This window comes from Pollachius pollachius (assembly GCF_949987615.1).
Source record: "Pollachius pollachius genome assembly, chromosome: 1".
NCBI lineage: Eukaryota > Metazoa > Chordata > Actinopteri > Gadiformes > Gadidae > Pollachius > Pollachius pollachius.
Genome location: NC_136934.1, coordinates 36550945 through 36574549, shown reverse-complemented (window position 1 = coordinate 36574549; position 23605 = coordinate 36550945). Strand labels below are relative to the sequence as shown.

At 45.7% G+C, this 23605-nt stretch overlaps 1 protein-coding gene across 3 annotated transcripts in view; it reads left to right on the top strand.

Annotated features, from left to right (window-relative positions):
* Nucleotides 1-23605, top strand: part of mef2d (myocyte enhancer factor 2d) — a 58726-nt gene that overhangs the window by 27218 nt on the left and 7903 nt on the right. Inside the window, exons 4-10 of one of the 3 annotated variants that reach the window (XM_079747819.1) lie at nucleotides 3373-3507; nucleotides 10043-10262; nucleotides 11271-11321; nucleotides 15962-16140; nucleotides 18929-19046; nucleotides 20155-20338; nucleotides 21017-21085. In XM_079747819.1, the coding sequence (XP_079603945.1) occupies nucleotides 3373-3507; nucleotides 10043-10262; nucleotides 11271-11321; nucleotides 15962-16140; nucleotides 18929-19046; nucleotides 20155-20338; nucleotides 21017-21085 (956 nt within the window). The remainder of the gene's footprint in view (nucleotides 1-3372; nucleotides 3508-10042; nucleotides 10263-11270; nucleotides 11322-15961; nucleotides 16141-18928; nucleotides 19047-20154; nucleotides 20339-21016; nucleotides 21086-23605) is intronic. The other 2 variants (XM_079747821.1, XM_079747820.1) reach the window with 2 other exon arrangements.

The following is a 23605-nucleotide window of genomic DNA, read 5'->3' as shown; positions in this document are numbered from 1 at the left end:
GATCAAACTGACAGACCCACAATGTTTGTGTGTGTGTGTGTGTGAGTGTGTGTGTGTGTGAGTTCGCATGTGTTTTGCATGCCCAATAAGCATGTTTCTGTGTAAGAAGTCTTTACACGTATTTAAAAATAGTAATTTGCTACAGTATGAGGGTCTTTGTGTGTGTGCGTGCATGTGCGTGTGTGTTCATGCTGCGCTTGTACTTCTTTTGCTTGGTCACACAGTACATGCCTCCACCACCACCTAAAACACTTCTCTTTCACATGCTCACACTGTCCTCGCTCTGGCGGCTTTGTGGCTATCCAGGTCAAAAAGACACACACACAGACATACGGGGCGAGTGTGGATCAACGTCACTCGCACACACACACACGCACACACACACACACACAGGGGCCTTTCCTGAACTGTACATGACACGCATTATGGCGGCTGATTACCCCAGCGTAGCTGTGCGTTCGGTTAAAACGAAGCCACAGATCACCTCACTGAATCACTTAGCCGCGCTCCGGCGGCTCCGATGGCTCTCCGTCACCACGTTGTGTACAAATATCTTTAATAACCCGCCCCTCTGTGGGGTAGGCCAGGTGTTACTTAGACGACGACGCTATTGAGTTTAAGCAAAGCTCCCCTCCTTGCCCAACCCGCTACCCCCCACAGTAGCTCTGGAGGTAGAGCGGGTTGGCTGGTACCCTGAAGGTTGCCAGTTCGACTGTGTCGAGGTGTCCCCGAGCAAGGCACCTAAACCTAACTGCTCACGACAAGTGAATGTGTGCATGAATGCGTGAATGTTAGGCAATATGGTAAAGCGCATTTGGTGGCCACTGATTATAAACAAGCGCTATATAAATGCAGCCCATTTACCATTACTGTCCACTGCCGTTCATGGTTTCTGACCTAACTGATGGTAACTAAGTGAGTTACGGTGTGGGCCGTGTCCTTGAGCGTGTGTAAGCGGGTTCGTGCTTGGCGAGGCGGGTGGCGGCGGCGTGCCTCTGGCCATGCGTGGAGCCGGGGTCTGGAGGTCGATTGCGTGTGATTTGAGTCATCCTGAGTGAGACCAGTGAGCAGCGTGTGCCAAGCCAAGGTCGCTGAACAACTCCTTATGTTTTTAATCAGGTGTCTGTGTTGGGCTGCGGCCCCGTCGCTCGCACCTGGGGACAGGTGCACCGCGCCCGGCATGGTACGGGGAATACATGAAAACATAGGGCCCTCTGTGTGAAAGGTTCAATGTATGTATTCCTTAGTGTGCTTGGTCCCAATTGTTAATGTTTACAATTTGTTCCCTTCTCTCTTCTTCTATGGTATAGGTCCTAAAGACTTTTTTATTTTTATTTTGAGAAACAGCATGGGTTCGTTTGTGTGTAGCGTGTCCAACCGTGTGTTTGTTGAGAGCACAAAAGGCTCTTTAGCTCAACTTTAAAGATCCATTTTGCTGGCAGGATCTCTCTGGTTGGCTGTGTGGTCAAGGGCCCACCAGGCAAAGCTACTTAACAGTAAATCTTGTTTGCCAGAATCCTCTCAAAATAAAAGCCTTTCTCGCTCTCTTCCCTCCCTATCTCCTGCCGCTTCTTCTCTTCACATCACTCTCCCTCCAACCATCTCTCTCTGTTTCTCTCTTACCCTCTCTCTCTCTCTCTCTCCCTCTCTCTCTCTCTCTCTCCCTCTCGCTTTCTCGTTATCGCTTAGTCCTCTCTCTCTCTCTTGCTCTCTCTCTCTCTCTCACCCTCTCTCTCTCTCTCTCTCTCTCTTACCCTCTCTCTCTCCCTCTCTCTTACCATCTCTCTCACTGTCCTCTCTCCCTCCCCCCCTCTCTCTCCCCACCGGTCTCGCCGTCAGTGCCAACTAGCGCAGAGACAACCTGACTGGTGTTAGCAGCGGTGCTAAAGCTGCCACTCGGCTCCGCCTGCCCCCTCTGGCCCTTTTCGCTGCGTTCCACGACTCCCCTCGGTGCGAAGCTTCACACCAATTACCCGCGCCGTTGATTAGCCAATGTATGGGGAGAGGTGTGATGCCGCACGCCCGCACGCCACACCATCACCGAGGCTGGCTTTTTTTTGTTTTTCTTCTCTTCTCCTTTTCTTTTCATTTCGTTTTCTACTGCGTTGGCGTCAACGCCTCAAAATAACACCAAGAGTTCCATCTGATAACGCATATTGGTAAATACAGGCGGCTCCCTCCCCCGCCCCCTTGCACCACCCTCCTCCACCCTGCTCGCCCGGCGCCCATTGGTTTATGCGCTAAGATTTATGAGGGTGTCGATATTCTTTTAAAGGTGCGTCACCATTTTTATTTTTTTGCAAGCGGTAACGGATACCATCCATAATTGCCACAGTGCGCACCACGGTGTAATGGCTGGGGGGAATGGCTGCCTCGCACCAGGCGATGCTAGGAAGACATTCATGTTCAAGCCCTGATATTTCTATAATAAGTAGGATGATTGTTGAATGTCAAACCCGGAACTCGCACAGTTCATAACATGAAGTTGAACTGACCACCGAGAGCCGAAGCCAATGAGGAATACAATTTCTGGCTCTTTGTGGCAAGAATAAAAAGAAACAGTGCTGCAACATGCTTTCACACAACGCGTGACACACTTTCACCTCCTCATTGGTGGTCGATTCTTGGGTCAAAGGAGTTTTCTCTAGCCTGGAGATAGTGAGTGCACGGTGACACTCTGTGGGCTGTGGAAAGCAAATCCATGGTAGTGTTACATGAGCGAGACAAAAGTGGTTATAGCGGTGTTATAACATAAAAATTAGAATAATAATATTACGTTTGATAAGGCACTTTTCTAAATACTTCTATTTAACATATCCATAGAATAAAATATCCATTGAAAGTCATGAATAATCTGTAATAGTTGACAGTAAGGGTGTATTAACATTAATTTACATTAGCTGTGCGAAGCATTATTATATTGCATTAGCATAGGGGTTACGGTTAGTGTTAGCTATTGTTTATTAAAATACATTGTTTAGTAAGGTAAGGTATAGGGTTAACCCTAGAATTTAATAATGAATAAATGAATACCCTAATAGTTAGTTTAATGAATAGTTAGAATAGTTAATAGTTAAAATGAATAGTTAATTTAAATTTTTCAAACGATTACTAGACCGTTTAATTACCATTAAATGTTTGTTAATACCTATAACTGCATTAATTAATGTTAATGAATGGTTAATGATTTCATCCCTAATGTAAAGGGTCACCTACACCTTTGAGGACATATTCCTGGCTGGGGGGTTGGACAAAAAGGCTTTCACCGCAAACCATAGTTCCCTCAAAGACAAGTGTGTTAATGTGTCATATGTAAACATCCCTTCTCCTCCTCCTCCTCTTCCTCCTCCATTGAATCCTAACCCGCTTCAGACGTTACGAAAGAAAGGCTTTAATGGCTGCAACAGCCCTGAGCCAGACGGCGACGACTCCATCGACCAAAGCCCGCTAACCGACGACAAGTATCGCAAGAACGAGGACCTGGACGTCCTCTTCAAACGCTACGGCGTGAGTACCTTCACACTTTTATTATCACTTAATCTAACCCACCCTTTCTCCTCTCTCTCTCTCTCTCTCTCTCCCTCGTCCACCTCCTCCTCGTCCACCTCCTCTCCCTTTCTCCCTCATTCCTCTTCCTGTTTCCCTGTTTGCTCTCTCTGCCTCCTTCTCCTCCTTCCTCATCCTCCTCTCCCTTGCTGTCTCTCCCTCCTCTCTTCCTCTTTTTCCTCTTCCTCTCCCCTTCTCACTTTCTCTTTCTCCGTCTCCTCCTCTTCCTCTCTTCTCCCTCCTCCCCCTGCCCCTCCCCTCTCCCCTGACCTCTGACCTGTGTCCTTCTCGTGGGGAACCCCAGGCTCTGAACAAGAAAGAGCACCGGGACTCAGAGAGCCCCGAACCCGAGGAGCCCTTCTCCCTCACCCCCCGCACTGAGGAGAAATACAAAAAAATTGACGAAGAGTTTGATAAAATGATGCAGAACTATAGGCTGTCAGTGAGTACTCCCCCCCCCCCCTCCCTCGTCCTTTGCAGACCTCCACCCACCCTACCCCGACCTCGCTCCCCACACCCCCCACTGTGTACCAGTACACTCACCCCCCCCGCTCTCTGCTCTGACAACCTGAGGACCTGCTGTCTACTCACAGATCGCCTGCCAATAAACAACAATAAATCGGCATCCCATCCCACATCCACCTCAATCTCTGCCTCTGCTTCACTTCTCACCCATTCTCACATCCTCCCCCCATCACCATCACCACCACCACCATAATCATCACCACCATCATCACTATCACCACCCCTCACACCAGTCCCTCAATTTGTTGCCTCTCTCTCCCTCCTTCCCTCAGCACCACTGGTCTTTGTAACTGGGGCACGAGGAATGACTGATGCAGGGCTGGTTTAGCTGGAGAGAAGATTAAACTGCATTTTCCTCATGATGTTCTGTATATAATGTACAGTGTGACACTATATAGTATATTTAGTGTGCACCCGATAAATAAAAGATCATTTATTTTGATGCTAATGCTTTCTACGTTTTTAAGAAAATTAGAAGCTAGCTATGACGGCTATGGTTATGAGAAGTCCTTGATTCTAGCAACCACCCAGGCACGACAGCAAATGAATGGGTCTTCAACCAATCAGGATTCTTCGCAAAATAATTTGTGTTTCCGTTTTACATTCGCTCAAATAAATCGGACAATTATTCACATCAGTTCTTATGTGACATATGGTTGGCATATGGTTAAAATTTGGTGAACCTATGCTCCTTTCATCAAAACATCCTATTTGTTTGGGGATTTAATTGAGCTTCATTTTTTAATCCAATTGTTAAACAGTATAGTGAAGGCCAGTTTGCGGATAAGGACATAAAAATAAGATTGCTTGTAGCGCCAACTACTATCGGGATAAATGGTCAATACATATAATAGTAGGTGATAATTATAGGTCTGTAGTTTTAGTTTTTAGTGTGCCTTTATGGATATAATAAGAGGAGTGTGTGAAATGTTACCAGGGTATTAAGTACCTCTGGCATGTCCTACAACATGTACAAAGATCAATCATTACTATGACAAAGAACGCTGATGTGATTCATTAGACTGATTCATTCCAGGGCTAGATAAATAAACAGACCACATTGAGGTTCAAACAAATGTTGCCTTTTCCCAAAACAGAGATTGCGTCGTACAGCTCCAATCAGGACCATGGTTTTCAATTTTCTTATTGGCATCGGTAAAAAATCCCAACAAACAATCGCGTTTAAGTACCTTTACACCCTATAGAAGACGGTGGCTATGGGTCGGTCTGGGAGCCCGGAGCGCCCGGGCTCCGGTCGCTGACAGCGAGTGTGTTCTCAACACTATCCAGGCCCTGCCTCGTGCCTGGTCCCCTGCCAGGGCCCGCTACCTCTCGTCTCCTGTGCCAATTTCCCCGTGATTCATGTGTTTCCTCTGTGCTCAATAATGCCATTAATGTCACTTTAATGAGTCGGGCCCAATTTACAGCCTCATCTCGCTGACTCTCCCTGCTCCTCCGATAGGCTGTCGGAGGATACGGGACGCGGGGGCTGTTTAGCTCCACACGGGCACGCCGTTCACGCTAATACACTGTTCATTACCGCCGTCGCGTACGCAAAGGGGAAGAAAATGGGAGATGGACAGCGTTTCATTGCACATAGCATTTCAGTTAAAGGTTGGAACAAAAATAAAATGGGAGCCCAGTGTAATGAGTGGAGGTGTGATCAATCCACAGCATCAAAGCAACCTTTGCAGGGAATGAAGAGGTGAGACTCGGTCCAATCAATTACGCAAATATTGCTCACCCTGTATTCAACCAGTGCCTTATCAGCTCCTCAGCTGTGTTTGCACTGTCTGGGCTGAAATAGCCCTTAAAAGCCCTTGTCAGCCCTTTTCTGACAAGAAGAGCCCCAATGCAGACTAGAATCTGGAGAGGGGCAGATCTCAGCGCCTGGCCAATCGGAAGTTAGCAGTCTGCTAACCCCCCAGCAGCAGTCTGCTAACCCACTAGTCTCCATGGTCAATTAGAAGTTAGTGTAATATTTCTAGCAGGCAATTGTTAGCCCATTCACCCCACCCTAAACTCTTCAAGTAGCCTGCTAGCTTTTATCCAGCTATCTTCCTGTCTGCCTTTCACACACACACACACACACACACACACACACACACACACACACACACACACACACACACACACACACACCCAAACACACACACAGAAACACAAACACACGCACACACACTCTGCCCTTCTTAAACCAACCGCATCATAATCCTTGCCCTGACAGCTAGGGGCTGGGATATACACGCTTAATCCCACTTGTACTAAAATGTCGCCTGAGGCAGGGCGAGAGTCATAGAGACTGGCCAGAGAGAGAGGGGAAGTTTGCCACAGAGAGCTCTTGCTGGCGGTTTGTGTTCCGGTTATAGTAGATCTTGACAGAGTGTAGGCCCTGGAAAATTGCGAGAATTGTGCTCTTGATGCAAAAGATACACGTCCAATTCTCCGTCGAGCTTGCATGGAATGCATTTGGGAAAAAATAGCATTATTAACGTCCAACTTCCGTGCGCTATTTAGCGAAAAATTGCACACTTAGTCATACCAGACAGTCCTATTCCCACGCCAGCATTATTGTGGTTGGGCTTGATTATTAAATATGTATAAAAATAGTTACAAATGTAAAACTAAGGTGTGACGCTTGGTTAATCTTCAAGGTCCAAATCCATTTTCAGAGAGAGAAAATGGTTGTATGCAACCGGTGGGATGTGAACTCCTTATTCGCTCTGATTCACATGTTTCCCGTAAAGAAGCCATTAATATTAAAACTGCTGAGAGTCAGAAAATGTGGTTTATTTTTAAAACAGACAATACGGTTGCTGAATTCCTCCATTGTAACATTTCCGTGTCAACTTAGAACTCGAGCACAGAGGAATTAATTCCCAACTGGGGGCTGTAGTTATTCTGTTTTATTCCAGACATGCATAATTCACTCCAAAACGGGTGTGCAAAGTTTGTAACTAGCCTTAATAATGTGAATAGGCCCTTGTCTTTTTGTCTTTCTGTTAATGTTATTATTTTGATGGAGGCTTGGTACTTTTCCATCCACTAAATTGTTGTAGCCTACTGTAATCTCTACATTTTGGAGGCCTTTATAGACAAAGAGACAAACAGAGAAAGTTGCGGCATATTCTACTTCTAGACCAGCGACGGAGAGAGTAAGAGAGAGAGAGAGTAAGAGAGAGTGCGAGAGAGACCAAGAGAGCGAGAGAGCTCAGGGAATCAACTCAGTAGTATCTGGATAGGGACTAAATCTCATCAAGCAGTCAAATGTCAAGGAGAGCGGAAAGTCGTCCAGATGTTGCTTTATTCCTGTTGCCTAGGAGCCCACTTTGTCGCTGATAATAGGATGAGATGTTCCAAGCATTCAAAAATATATATGCAGGTGTATATACATTTTTATTTCATAAATATGTGTAAAACAACCTTTCCAAAGCTTGCAGGACAAAAAAAAACTGAAGAAGAGGAAACTAGGCCATGATTTTAATTCATTCTGATATACGCTCGCATCTAGGAAACACAAGCCCCTGTGGAGGGAAAATAGGTTAGCTCTCTCTTTGTTCTTCTCCTGGAGAAGTGGCTGCTACACACAGAGGTCACAGTCAGGTGTGAACCTAGCCAGGGGTCTCCCCAGGTGCATAGATAGAGAAAAACACCTATTATGTTAAACTCATAATAATGAACAGTATGTACACAACCCATTATGATCTCAAAATTAAATGTAAAAAGCAAGTTCAAGTACGAATCGCATACATGTTATTTAGTCTGCACGTGCCATCTGTTTTCATGCAGAGCTTTTGAGAAAAATATATATCTCTGCTCAACTTTCTCACTGTTAAAACTCTGCAATGACAAGCAGCAATTAACCTTCTGGCGTTCTTGTAGGGCCGTCTGCATTGAAGCAGGTTTGAGTGGGCTGCAGTAATTTAAAAGTAATTTGCCATGATGAGGCTTATAACTTGAGCACGGTGCAGGTTAAGCAACAGAGAATGTGTGGAAAGCGTGGAAAAGAGAAGATTGTTAAGGAAAATAAGTTACAGTCTTGGATGACGGAAACAGTCAAAACTCCAATTAGTAAGAGGCATGGACTTAATGTACTGTATGTGCAATCAGTTCATTCCCGTGCCTTTGAGCAAAGATCTTGGAACGTGTCTTTTCTCACAAATTGGTCCATCAAGTAAGATGATACTTACACACCTCGAGCAATCCATCCATCTGTCCATCCATTCGTTCAACAATCCACCATCCATCCACCCATCCACCCATCCATCCATCTACTAGTTGATCCTCTTCATCCGACCATCTCTCCATCAATCCATCCATGTATTCCTCCTCTATAGTCATCCGTAACTCTGCTTGGCCAGTTTGCAGTGTTGTGGTTTCTGCTATAACTTGCTATTACCACCCTCACCTGACCCTAGTGATCAACACTCTTTGTCTCTGTCTAAATCAACTCTTTTTTTCTGAAGCATAACTTTTCTTTACGTTTTGAGGATGTAGTTTAGTACTTGATTTAAGAAGTTCTCAGCTATTTGAATGGTTGGGCTGTCCTCTGCCCTCCTCTCCCGGTGCCCTTGTCCTCTCCCTTCTCCCGCCGCTGAGCTGAAGTTATGAAGTGTTGCAGCAGGGAGGGTGCACCGTTGATCAAGGACAGAGTGGCACCCTCATTTTCCGCTGTGTTAAACTGGGTCCCAGGCAGTGCGCTGCAGTGCGGTGCAGTGTGGTACTGGCCCATATTCTATATATAGGAAGTCCTCTTTTCAGACTTTAAAGGGATGAAATGGGTCGGGGGGGGGGAGGCGATGGCCGGACATTTCCGGGGGCCCTTTGCGTTTGATTCTCCCTGGACCCTGTGATGTCTGCTCAGTCACGGACATCACATCATCAGGGGTGTGGGACGTGTTTGACCTTGGCTTGGAGAAAACTTTATTTTTTCATTAAAAGTCAAGACTCTTCTTTTCTCAGTGTAGTTACGTTAGTGTGGTGCAATTTCTTTTCCTCTCGGTTCCTCAGAATTGAGGATACGAGTGCTACCTCAGATAAGATCCATTATAAACTAAGCGAAGCTAGATATAAACAAAAGGAAAACGGTCAGCCTTTTTTTCTTTCTTTACCTTCTCTATTTTCCAAACCGTCTCTCTCGCTCTCTAGCTCTCTCATCCTGTCCTCCCCAATATCTCCCTCTCTCCCCCCTCGCTCTCTTTTTCAATACCTGCCCCTCCCCTCTGTCTCTTTGCCCTTCCCCTTCCTCCCCCCGCTCCTCCTCCTCCCTTTGGAGTAACCTGCTGTGTGGGGGGTATGGAGGTATACAGCATGGTGGTCAGCCACCTGTACCAGCCCTGTAGAAGGTGGAGGTGTAGAAAGGGGGGGATTAACCTGGCATGGCATGGGGACGCCAGCACTTTTTTCCGAGCCACATCGCATGCCAATACTACACAGTGTGTGCAACACTGAGCATGTGTGTTGTGTTTCTATGTGGAGGGATGTATGGAAGTGTATGTGTGCAGATTGACCAAAGCAGAACTTTTACATTTTTTATTAAATGTTTGTAAAAAGAAAGAAATTATAATGTACTGATGTTCTTCACGTAACATTACAAACAGTCACCTAAGTTTTAGTAATGAACTTTTGTGGGTTTGAGATCAACTGGGTCATTGATTAGTGAAATGACACTGCTTTGTCAAACACTATGCAATTATTATGGTGTGAAATGCCGAAAGGGTGGGATATTTTCTTCTCTTTGACCTTTAAATGGTCATAATCAAATCGATCAAAAAGATGGTAATAGAGGTGTGTGTGTGTGTGTGTGTGTGTGTGTGTGTGCGTGCGTGCGTGCGTGCGTGCGTGCGTGCGTGCGTGCGTGCGTGCGTGCGTGCGTGTGTGTGTGTGTTCGGGGAGTGGGTGGTGTGTTCTCATACACGTGTCAGTAGTTGAAGTGTCTCTAAGTGCGCTGCCTCCTCCCTGTCTCCACCAGTCGGCCGTCCCACAGCCCACCTTCTCCATGCCGGTCACCGTGCCCGTGTCCAATCACAACGTGGCGCTCCAGTTCACCAACAACCCCGGGGGCGCGCTGGTCACCACCGCCTCCTTCACCACCTCCCCCCTCACAGACCCACGCCTGCTGTCGCCACAGCAACCGGCGTTGCAGAGGAACAGCGTGTCGCCAGGGTTACCTCAGAGGCCAGCCAGCGCAGGTGAGACACGCTTCAGCTGCAGTCGCTAATTAAGACGTGTGTGTGTTTGGTTTTGTGTGTTGTTTTTTTTGTGAGAGGGTGTCTTTATTTAATCTCATTTTAAAAAGAAGATACGGAAAAACTTTAATAAAACGAAAACCCTGTTATGGTTATGAAATGAAATGGTGTATGAGAAAGGAGACATTTTGGTTTGATCTCCAATCTGTGTCTCGATTCTGATATTTTTCCTTGTGAAATCCTCAAGCTTTATTCTGACAAATGTAATCACATCGTGTCTGAAATAAGGTTTGTTACACAGCAACAGCAAACAACAACGAGTTGTTGGTAAATAATTGTGTATACACAAGAGGATTTGGAACTCTTTGGAATTAAAACGGTACAATTCATACAAATATGGAATGGACCCCCTCATCTTTTTTTGTTTTAGTTCCTCTTGACATTCAGATTATTCTGAGCCAAGTCATTTGGAAATGAATATATATATATATATATATATATATATATATATATGTATATATATATATACATATATATATATTGTCACCGTGCCACACAATAATGCTTGAAACCATTCTCCATAAGGAAAAATAAATACAAATACTAATAAATGTCCCTCTCACACCACAATATTAAACATGGGATACTCTGGACAGACCTGCCCCACCCGTGTGAATAAAGGTTAATATCCTACCACAGAGGCCTCCACAAAGGTGGCATTTGCATAATGAATGAGCGAGCATATCTTCCACATTAATGTTCATTGTAAATCATCAGGACTGGTCATTACATTTAAAGCTATTAAACTTAATCTTGTTGGTAATTCTTTTTTTATTTTTCTTTCCCTCTTATCTCTCTCTCCTCTTTCCTACTCTCTCTTTCTATCTCCCTCTCCCTCTCTCTCTCTTTCTCCCTCTCTCCCTCTCTCTCTCTCCCTCTCTCCCTCTCTCCCTCTCTCTCTCTCTCTCTCTCTCTCTCTCTCTCTCTCTCTCTCTCTCTCCCCCTTTCCAGGAGCTATGTTAGGAGGTGACCTGGGGAACTCTAACTGTCCAAGCCCTGTTGGTGAGTCTCTCTCTCTCTCTCTCTCTCTCTCGCACACTCACACTCACTCACTCACACACACACACACACACACACACACACACACACACACATACACACACACACACACACACACACACACACACACACAAGCCCTGTGGACCATGCCAGGCTCTAAGGCACGTTGTCCACAAACTGGCTGGCAGCCCCTATCTCTTGGAGTTATGGTGGTGTTTCGTATTTCAGACTTGATCGGCTGGCTTGTTGGTTCGGTGTGATGCAAAATACTGTGTGTGTGTGTGGCAACAGTCTGTCACATGCGCACAGACATGCATGCTCTCACTCGCACACGCACACACACACACAAACACACACACACACACACACACACACACACACCTGTTAGCAACAGCTGAGGGTCACAGGACTAGCCTCTTGTAAACAGAACAAACAACACCGCTCGGTTGGAAACCAGACACGGATGAGAGTGAGAAAGCATGGCAGAAAGATTCAAAAGATAGGACGAACGAAGGAAGAAGTACTGAAAGAAAGAAGGCAGAAAAAGACCAATGAGGATGGGAAGCAAAGCCTTCGCCAAAACCTATCCTACTCTTTCTGTCTTTAATCCTCTCTCCGCCCAGGTCCCTGTGCCCCCCCCCCCCCCCCCCCATCACCCCCAGCTGTCCCTCCTTGTCTTCTCCCTGTGGTGATCCACCTCCTCCCTTCTCCCATCCCGCCGCCTTGACTTCCCACCAGCCATCTCTCTCTCTCTCTCTCTCTCTCTCTCTCTCTCTCTCTCTCTCCTCCACCTCTCAATCCTTGCTCCCCCCCCCCCCCACGCCCAAATGTCCCTTGTTGTTTTGGCACACGTCTCTCCTCTCCTCAGAGGTGACATTGACTGTCCCGATCATTAAACCCCCCTATCCCAACCACATTCTGCAAGTAGAGCACACTACTGACATGTATCCATATATATATATATATAGAGAGAGAGAGAGAAAGAGAGAGAGAGAGAGAGAGTCATACATATGCCATACCTCACGTATAGAGGGGCATACTGGCATTTCTTATGTCGATAAAAGGGGGAAATGTATAATCATAATCATAGGATCATACAACTAACAGTCAGAGTTCTTGTGACAATGCAGTGCAATACAAGGTAAATACAATAATCTGAAATAATGTTCAGATTGGGTCTTTGCTCAGGAGAGCACTCTGTAGCCACATTACTTCCTGAGGTCAAGCCAACTAAACAACATACCATGTCCCCGTCCTCCTCCATTCATCCTCTAAGTGCCCTTTTATCCTTATTTCTATCTTCATCACTACTCTCCTCATTCTATGCTGTCCTTCTTCTCTCCTCTCTCCCCCTCATCTCCACTCTTTTCCTCTCTTCTGTCCCTCCCCCTCGCTGCTCCCCCTCGCTGCTCTCCTTCTCTCCTTCTCCCCCGCTCCTCTCTCTGTCTCCGCCCCTCCCCTATCTACCTCTTCTCCTGTCTCTCCTCCTCCTCTTCTCCTCTCCCTCGTTCTCAGCTGTTGTGCTCAGAGAGCCCACGGATCAGGGAATGTCACCATTGACGTCACCCGGCATTCCTCACATTCCCACACCAGGCCCAACTGTAATAGGAGACTGCACGCACACACACACTTGAACATAGAAGAACACACATGCACGCCCACACATGCACACCTACTCAAACAAACACCCACATACACCCACAAGCACATGATTGCACGCACACAGATACATGTTCACAAACACACTCATACAGACACACTCACAATGACACACAGTAGGGCGGGGCGATTAATCAAATTTTGATCGCGATTTCGATTTTAGCGTCAAAAGATCACAAAACTAATATAATCGAGTTTCCGATTATTATTAAAAAATATTTTTTTTATTAAATGTTTTATAGAAAGTGCAGAACAGCTGGATACATATAGGTACATTATATTCGATTTGAACATTTTATTTTTGACCATTTTGTGTATTTTTTTAAGGTGAAATTTCAAAGTTCTCAGTTACAAAGTGTTTTTTGGGTGAGACATGCTGAATAAATACAACATGTTTTCAAACTCAAAAATAATAATCGTTATTTCAATATTGACCAAAATAATCGTGATTATGATTTTTCCATGATCGAGCAGCCCTAACACAGAGAGAAACACACACACACATGAACACACACATGAACAATACAAAATAATGTTTCCACCCGCGTACAACTACAAATCTGAACTAATACAGATCACACAAAACAGAAAGTATACACATATTGCCGTTGAACATGTTCACACATACACACACACAGTCTCACACACACAAATACCCACCAGCAGATGCCATGCCTTTAGTCTTGCATCTGTATGTCTGGTGTTGGGTGTAAAAACCTCAAGCCACATTGACACCAACACACACCATAAATCAAAACAATCTCTCTCTGCGTCTCTGTCTCTGTCTCTCTCTATGTCTCTCTCTCTCTCATTCACTCTGTCTCTCTCCCTGTCTCTCTGTGTCTCTCTCCCTGTCTCTCTGTGTGTTTCTTTCACGCTCTATGTCTCTCTGTATCTTTGTCTCTTTGTCTCTGTCTCTCCCTCTGTTTGTTTGTATCTGTCTCTCGCTCTGTATTTCCCTTTCTCCATCTCACACATGCAAAAACTCCATGGGGGCCCATCTGCTTGCCCTTCCAGTAACAGTAATCTCTCTAACGGGATTGAGGTGTGTGTTTGTTTGCTCTTTGTGCAATCCCAGACACAGAAAGATGCACATGTACACACACACACACACACACACACACACACACACACACACACACACACACACATACAGGCATACATGTAAAAAATGACAAGGTAACATGGTAAGGGATTCATATCAATACCACTGACCCACAGTTTGCTCAACACACACATGGATACACACACATACACACACAAAACAACACAACAATTTCTGTTTCAATACTTCTGTGTAACATCCATGTAGAATGTATATATCAGCTCAGATCCATTGAGTTTTGTATTATGAGTTCACATTAATTAAAGATTCTACGTAACATTAATAATTTTCCGCACACAGCACATATTCATATAAAAAAATGCTAATCACAATAATAACACTGTAATACTTTTATTAATTGGTATGCATATTCATATCAATCACCACACACAAATACACGTACAAGCATATGCACCCACCACCCCATTCTTTTTGGAATACGTCTCTGGATATGCATTTGTGACTTATTTTAGTGTGTGTTGTCTGTGTGTGTGTGTGTGTGTGTGAACGTGTGTGTGTGTGTGTGTGTGTGTGTGTGTGTGTGTGTGTGAGTGAGATGAAGCAGAGTCAAATGCCCCTGTCGTCTGAAGGCAACGTCATAGGGAGCTGTTATCTTCTATCACAACAGCCCCTGCCTGTCCCCAGGGTGTGTGTGTGTGTGTGTGTGTGTGTGTGTGTGTGTGTGTGTGTGTGTGTGTGTGTGTGTGTGTGTGTGTGTGTGTGTGTGTGTGTGTGTGTGTGTGTGTGTGTGTGTGTGTGTGTGTGTGTGTGTGTGTGTGTGTGTGTGTGTGTGTGTGTGTGGAAAGCGCCAGGAAAGTCCCCATTACTCTTTTGAGCCACGAGTCTGTCTGACGGTCCATCTGTCTGCCTGTTTATCTGTCTGTCTGTTTCTGAATGACTATCTGTCTGCATCCGTTGGCCTTTTCGTCTGTGTTTCGTTCCACCAACTCAAGTGAGGCTACAATCTAAGATAATGTGGTCATGGTCGGGATCGGGTTGAGTTAATGAAACCATTTCCTGGGGCATAGAATGCCTTGTCTTTACCCGTCTCCGTAAAAATGACATTACACATATTACAAACATGACAAACATTGTCTGACACTATATAGTGCTTCTATACATTGTCTCTAAGTCTCTCTCTCTCTGTCTCTGTGTGTCTATGTGTCCTTTCCTTTATTTCTTAAGGGAGAAATTAGTTAGTAGGGAAGGGAAAGAACATACACAGAACGAGCGAGAAAGAAAGAAAGAAAGAATTAAAGACGTAACAGTTTTAATACGTTTTTACCTTTTATAAAGAAAAAAAGAAAGAAAAAAAAAGGCAGAAGGAGCTGTGTGTGTGTGTGTGTGTGTGTCTGTGTGTCTGTGTGTCTCTGAGGCAGCCATGCCACAGAGAGCTGGCCAGATGTGAGAGTGACACCTGGTCGCTGCCAACTCCTGACTGTGACCTGGGGCCGCTGGGATCACAATGAAACCAAATAGTGGTTGGCCCGGGAACCCCGGGGCATCATGTATGTCACGGCTCAGCTAAACATGCATGCAGGCAGACCCAGCAGGCAAACACACAAACACAGACAATGCAAAGTAAACACTTGCCTGACAAGGAATTAATGTAATTGAGGTGTTGCCCACACATGCTGTTAATACAAGGGGAAACCTTTGTGCAAATGTAATTAATCAGATGTTTTAATACACACTGGCAGTCACACACCTTTTAGTCCCGATGGTCTAAACTTGCTATCATTTCTTTCCCTCACTCTCTCTCTCTCTCTCTCTCTCTCTCTCTCTCGCTCTCTCTCTCTCTCTCTCTTCCTCCCTCTCTCTCTCTCTCTCTCTCTCTCTTTCTCTCTCTTAACCTCTCTATCTCTCTCTCCATCTCTAGCGAATGGATACATCAGTGCCAGAGCCTCCCCGGGACTCCTCACTGTCTCCAATGGCAACAGCTTGGGGAAAGTAGTTCCGGCCAAGTCCCCGTCCCCGCCCAACCATCAGATGGTCGGCAACCGCAAGCCGGACCTGCGGGTCATCACCTCGCAGGGGGCCAAGGGCCTCATGCAGCTGGTGAGTGACTACGTGTACGGCACCCTTCCTCGGGACAAAGTAATTCCTAAGAAAAGAGAACCCTGTTTATCACACTGGGACACCACTATGCAACGCTACACACTACCACGCCCTCTACTGGTTAGACTGGCGGCCGCTGTGGCTCTGGTCGGAGCTCCTCCGTCACATGAGTGACTTCTCACCAAGGATGTTACAACAATGTTTTTGTGTTTTTTTAATATTAAACTGGTCGTCCTCTTCTCCTATCTTTACCCCCCCTCGACCCTTGTCCCCCGACCTATGGCAGACAGAGGAGGAGCTGGAGTTGGTGAGTGAGGTGAATAAGAACAGACTGCTAGTTCTCCGAGCCGCGTGTGGCGTATGCTAGGTCTCGCGCATGCAGTGTGATCGCGCCCACTGGCATGACGGGTGTGGTTCCGCAGGGCACACACACACACACACACACCCCATTCACACACAGACACATGCCCTATCAAACACAAAGAAAAACGTTCACTCGGGATTGACTGTGATATGTAGTGCTAGCTTTCCCACCGGAGCGCTAGTTTCTTCACTGCCAGACAGCAGAGTGGTAGTTAGGTGTCGTCTGACTAACAGCTTGTGACGTCCATTGTCGCCACATAAGACTATTGCTGTCTTCCGGTGGACCAAAAGGAACTGAGGTTTCTGGTTTGGCTGAGCCGATGAGCGCAATGCTAACCAGCTAGCATAGGGAAAATGTGGCGAATTAAACCCCAATTTTTTTGCTGCTTTTGTGCTACTCCCTTCTGTCTGTGTTAAGGGAGTAAGATTCAGTTGTACTCACTATTACTTCATCCATCTAGGAATATAGTTGTGCAACATTTTTTTTAAGGTTCTTTAGGTCTTGTATTGGATATTGTAATGTTCATGACACCTTGTTTTAAGTTCCTTTGCAGCCCAGTCAAACCAGTTTGATTCAAACAAAACAGAAATACACAATCCTACAATCACACACAGCCAAGATAAATGACATGTCATAGAGAGGGCGGGCTTTCGGTGACCCAGCAGCCTGAATCAGATTGGCTAGAGGAGACAAAGCATGTGCATGGTTGGGTGTGACGAGAATGAGGTTGGGTTGGTTGTGGTGGTGTTGTAACGCAGCATGGCATGAAGTCGGTGACCCAAAAAGAGGCTGATACAAGGATACAGGGTTAACGTCATGCCTTGATGGCTAGCTATCCTGAAGTCCCCCATAGCACTTGCTCTCTCCCACACACACACGCACACACAGGCCCCAACATACATGCACACAATCCCACATACAAAAACACACACACACACACACACAAACACACACACGTAATGAACATTATTAATATTTCATTATTAAAAAAGCAGTCGCCTTACACACCATATGATGGAGGTAAAGTTGCGACACAAACTTCGCAACCGCAACCATGTGCGTTTTTTAGGGAACTTTTTCAATTATTTCCACAGCATCGACCGAATGTCCACAAAATACTGCAGACCGGCCTCATAGACCTAAAAAAACAAGGTTGGCAAAAAGGCTTATTTCACCTGCGTCACATAAGGTACACAATAGCTGAATACACATTAAATATTGTTCATGCCGGGTTTCCTTACCTTGCCTAATTGTACTTGTACACACACACACACACACACACACACGCACACACACACACACACACACACACACACACACACACACACACACGCACAACGATCACGCTCTCCCAGCATGAACACTCCCTCATTGCAACCCCCCACCCTCCACCCACACAGACCACTGTCGGTCTGGTCGATGCATGCATCTCTTTGTCAGCATGACGTTCAAGAAGCTTCCATTACCACGCCACAGCACGCACCAGGCACCTGGCCACAGGCGACCGCGTTGCCTTGCCAACGGGGCTGATGGCGACGTGACTGTTTCATTTCATCTTAAGCATTGATGTTGCTGTGAAGAAGGTGAATGGAAGGGAGAAAGACCCCCGTGGAGAAGGGGCTAATTGTACCAGGAGGGGTCTGGGATGCTACCTGGACTGAAGCTAGCTGTTAGCTGTTAGCTTTTAGCGATTAGCGCTTGGAAAAAATAAACACCTACTGTCAGTGATTACAGTCCAGTTATTCATATTCACAGGACAAATACTACTAAATTTAACAAAAACACAGGATTTAACTCTTTTTTACCTCTTAATTTAACTATTTCTCTAAATTACGACTTAATTAAGTAACAATCGCAAAATGGCATAGTTGTTTACTATGTCGGCGATCATAGAAGACCTCTTTCCAGGATTAACTAGCGTTACATTTATGTTATCAATAATAATAAGAAACTTCCAGTAAGTGCATTTGTGTAACATTTCAAAAGCTGTTACATTCCTTGTGCTGATTCAAGTGGAGTTCTGTGTCAGCAAAGAGGGAGTGCAGGTCCGCGCTCGGCCAGCTTTGAACGCTGTTACTGTTGAAAATGGATGAAGTCATGTGCTGTAAATTCCTACACTCATGCCTTACAAGGTCAAAATAAGGAGGATTGTTCCCAAACTCATTTTTTTCCCTCGACCATCAGCCATAATGCTGTAGCAACAAGCTGAAGTCCCACATGTGGTTGACCCTGCCATTTTCCCCCCCCTTTTTTCCTTTTTTTAAGAAAACACTGAAAAGTTTGAAAAAAAATTCTTTATGTATTCAGTTGAAAAATGGAACCGCCCCCGCTGTTGAAATACATGTTCCCGCCTACTCCTGGCCCTGTCTCTGTATGCTTATCAGCAGTTTGACATCACTTTCTGCACTCCCTTCTGTGTTCCAGAACGGCCAGCGCTTAGGCAGCTCCCAGGTGGGACAGTCTCTCACCACACCCGTGGTCTCTGTGGCAACGCCCAGTCTGCTAGCCCCCTTCTCAGGCATGCAGACAGCCTACAACACAGGTGAGTTGGTCTAGGGCCTACCTACAAAACTAGAGGACAATTTAGAAGCCAAATTCATTTTCAATCTAACCAAACTACTTTTGTCTCCAAAAATATATATTTTAACCAAAAGTGTTTTCACGTCATCACGCTACCATATTTGTGATTATCAACATCTGTCATAAGTGTTTAAGATGAACATACAAAAAAACATTTCTCAACAAATTGCTGTTGGGCCTAGACAAAGGGTCCTCAACTGATATCTACTTTTAAAAGATGAATTCAATTGTATGACCAGAGTCTCAGCTATTGGAAATGTGGTAAAATGGGAAGTTTTACCTACACTCAGTTGTTTTGAGACTGGGAGACTGTGTCAGTCAAAGTTAGACTGTGCCAGGATGCCACGGTCTGATACATTAATGGGAAACCCTGCTTTCCCATTGACTCGTCAGGCCCATTCAACCACTTAATGATCCTCATCTGATTATCTGGTAATCTCTGGCCGGGTACTGTTGTCTGACCAATGACCAGGTGCTTTTTGGTGCTGGCCGATGTTTATTTCCTTAGTCGCATGTTTATATGTCTGGAAAAGGAGGCTTGAGGGAGAAGCCACATCAAAACAAGTGAAGGCTAAATGCTCTCCTGTAATCTGTTCCTTGGCTACCATGAACAGAACCTTGGACACACACCACAGCATGGCCCCCCCTAACCCCCCACCCACCCAAACTGTGATGAATATTCACTTTGTTCATTATAGAAAAGCTTGTGAAATGTTTCAACTTCAAAAGACCCATAAATATGGATTAGCGCCAATTAATATTGATGCAGCAGAAAGTTGTATGATGTAAAACAATCCAACCTCTTCCCTCTTTCTCTCTGCTCTTCTCCTCTCCTCTCTGCTCTTTGTTGTTCTCTCATTCTCTGTCCTCCTGTTTTCTTTTCTTTCTCTCTTTCCCTGTATCTCTCTGTCTCTGTATCCATCTATCACTCTCTTTTTGTCTCTCTTGCTGTGTGTGTCTCTCTCTCTCTCTCTCTCTCTCTCTCTGTCTCTCTCTCTCTCTCTGTCTCTGTCTCTGTCTCTCTCTCTGTCTCTCTCTCTCTGTCTCTCTGGTTATCTTTTGCGTCTCAGAGTACCAGCTGACGAGTGCAGACCTCACAGCGCTCCAAACCTTCACTCCTCCAGGACTGGTGCCTGGCAACATGGCTGCCTGGCAACAGCAACCTGCAGTCACCCAGCAACAACAGCAACAGCAACAGCAACAACAACAACAACAACAGTCCCAGATAAGCTTGGCGTCGCTCAACAACTTGGTGTAAGTTCTCTTCTCCCTCAACCATCATCACACGCAATCAATATATCAATGAGCTGGATTTTCCATTTCCTGTCTGCTTTATAGGCTCAAAAGTTTAATAGCATTGGCATTCAAAATGGCATTGGTGACCACATTTTAGGGCAAAACATAGAGAAGAAAAAGTCCCCATAGGACATAGTTCCCATAAGAAACAGGCCCTACAAGATATAGTCCCAAGGATGTGTGTGTATGTTTGTACGCGTGTGTGTTGTATGTGTGCATATGCGCGTGTGATCTTTCATAACGCGCCAACCAGAACACATCAGTCTAACCTACTTGAAGCACCTCTCTTGTGCAAGCCGCGCTATCAACCTAGCTGTGGCTGATTCATCTCTATGGTGACCTAGATAGCTCTCTCCCTCTCTCTCTGATACCACAATCCCACTCAAAGCCCTTGCATCTGATTTAGCCTCCTGCAGTGAGGCTGGGCTGTTAGCCCACCTGCGAGGACGGTAGTTTAATGTGAGCGTAGTTTTACGTGTTAGCCACAATGTATAAGAAAAGGGTCCTTTGTTAGCATTGAAGCTAGGGCTGACTTGTGTCCAGTGTAGGCTAGAGAGAAGCCTAGGCTAGGGTAGCTACAAGGTTTTTAATTAATGTCTTTTGTCCTCCCAACCTCCCCCACTCTTGTGTCCACAGCATGTGGGGTGCAGAAAAACAGAACGGGGAGATGGTTAACTGCATCTCCAGTTTTGCTGCTAACCTGAGGTGACTTTTAGCCTTCAGTGCTGAACGGGGCACTGCCATGTTTCTGTCTGTCGATGTGTATTGTGTTGCCTGCTGCCGACCGACAAAGCCAAACCAAAAGCTGCTGAATTGCCCGTGTCAAAATGAGAAAGTTAGGCTGATGCAATATATGCAAACTTTTACAACCATAGTTTTGTCAGGCGAAAACTTTTCTGCTTGTTAAAGGTTTCAGTCTCATATTAGAAACAGCTTAAGATGCATGGCGAGTGATAAATTGCAAAAAAAAAATGAAAAAACAGGAGTGGTACTCTGTCGAGTTACGGAGCAGGTTGCTGTGCATGCATCTTAAATGCTGCCTGTGACAGCAAGCAGCATTTAAGCGCTTCCTGCTCCGACAACGACGACATGTGTTTGGAAACCTGTGCTGTGCACACCGCACGCCGAGTCTGTTTTTAAAAACAAACAAACAGAACACATGTCGCTAAGAACCGAGGCGGTGCGGGCCGTTCGGGGAGAACTGGGCCCGCACTGTGAGCGCCTCTCCCTGAACGCTTGGGGCCCTCGCTGATGCGGTTCCCAAGCAGCCCCCGGAGGCCAGGCGAGGGCTCCTCGTAACGGGGGCTGACTGAAAGCCTGGCGGAGAGTCTGAGCATGGCTGTCATCCACACCTTACCCCGCCGCAGGAGACATCAAGGGAGGGAATCAATTCTGCTCCCTTTCCCGCTGTTCGAAACCCCCTTACCTACCTTTCTCCCCCCCACAGTTCATCCCCCGCTCTCACCAGACCCTTCCCTCCAATGCCCTCCATCCCCCCTCTCTCTCTCTCTCGCTCCCCAGATACCTCCCTTAAATTCCTTCAGTCTCCTTCGTACTTCTTTCCTTTCTCTCTCTCTCTCTCTCTCTCTCTCTCTCTCTCTCTCTCTCTGTCTCTCTCCCTCTCTCTCTCTCTAGCTCACTCACTCTCTCTCTCTCTCTCTCTCTCTCTCTCTCTCTCTCTCTCTCTCTCTCTCTCTCACTCTCTCTCCAAGAGGATGGAGTGGCCTGTCACAGTGCAGTTATGCGCTCGTTTAAACCCCCCTGGCGGGCCCACCTGTTGACCGGGCTTTGCAGGCCGCCAATCTAAATGTAAATGTCACGTTGAGAAATGCCCTTCGCCCAAAAAAAAGAAGAAGAAGAAAAATCCCAGCTGAGCTTTGATTTGTTTACCGGCATAAGAAATTGGTTGTGCGGATGCCCATGCTTCTCTGGGAGTCTTTATTTGCGCCGAGCGGGATGTGTGAGGGCCGGGAGAGGCTTGTGAGTCAGCGGCAGGAGGACATCTCTCTGGCAGCGACGTTGTTCCTCTGATTGTGTGTCGGCCTCCTTGTCAGTCCGTCTGTGGAGCTCATGAATGTGGATTTTGTTTTGGGTTGTTTTCTTTCTTTCTTTTTTAATCACGTTGCGATGTACGTCATTTTAATTATTTTTTCGGTTGGGGGTGGGGGGGGCGGGGTTGTTTTTTTCCCGGGTTGTGCTGCTGGTATTATCCTTCTTGTCAATCAGGCTGTCAGTCCGTCTGTCCGTCCGTCTGTCCGGGCTGTCTCTGTCTGTCAATGTTCCCTGGCCGCTGTCTCCGCTGTGATTGGAGAAGAATGGCTCACTGAGTGGTGGGCTGGTGGATTGTGTTCAGGGCCAGAAGACACGCGTTCACTTAGTACCGACTCTAAATCCAACCGCCCTATGGAAGGATTAAGGGTGCTGGTGTCGGCGTTGGCTCTTGCCACCATCCTTATTATGACTATAACGTATGAATAACATACGCAGGATCGATCAGCAGGAAATGGTCAAATTCTGTGAAACGTCAAGCGTTACGGCAGACGATACACCGTCACACGTGACAACTTCACACGTTACTGTAGATGGCCAAAAGGTTCAAAACTAGGTAAAATATTTTAAGTGCATTGATATAAATCTACGTAAAACACGTATTTTTGTTGTCATAACGCTGTCTTTTACGCAGATAACCATTTTCTACGCCGGAAAATTACATTGCATACATGTTACATTATCATAACGTCACAACGTCCCATGATCACAACTTCAAATGTTACGTCACACGTTACAGCATCACATGTTAAACGGTTCCACGTAACAACATTAGTGCAACAATAACACTTTAATAACTTTGCTCTAGTGTCACAGGAAAGTACTTGTTATATTCAGTTGAAGCATTTCATAAATAATGAAATGCACATTGATAAAAGCAAACTAATCAAAATTAACCAAAAATGATTGTAGATGTATACAACGTATTGCGGCAGCCCAACTGTGGTACCAACTTGTGCTGCTTTTGCTATATGTTACGTGCATGTGGAATGTAGAGTACATATTGCGGTGGTTTATTTGTCTATTTAGGGCAACCCGTTTGCAACCTGGTGGGGAAGCAAGTGGCCTAAAACAGATTGACACCTTGGAAGCCATGTCTTTTAATTACTAATTGCTTAACTGCTGCTAATTTCTAATTATCGATACAATTTTTGTAATCATTGTAACTAACTTTAC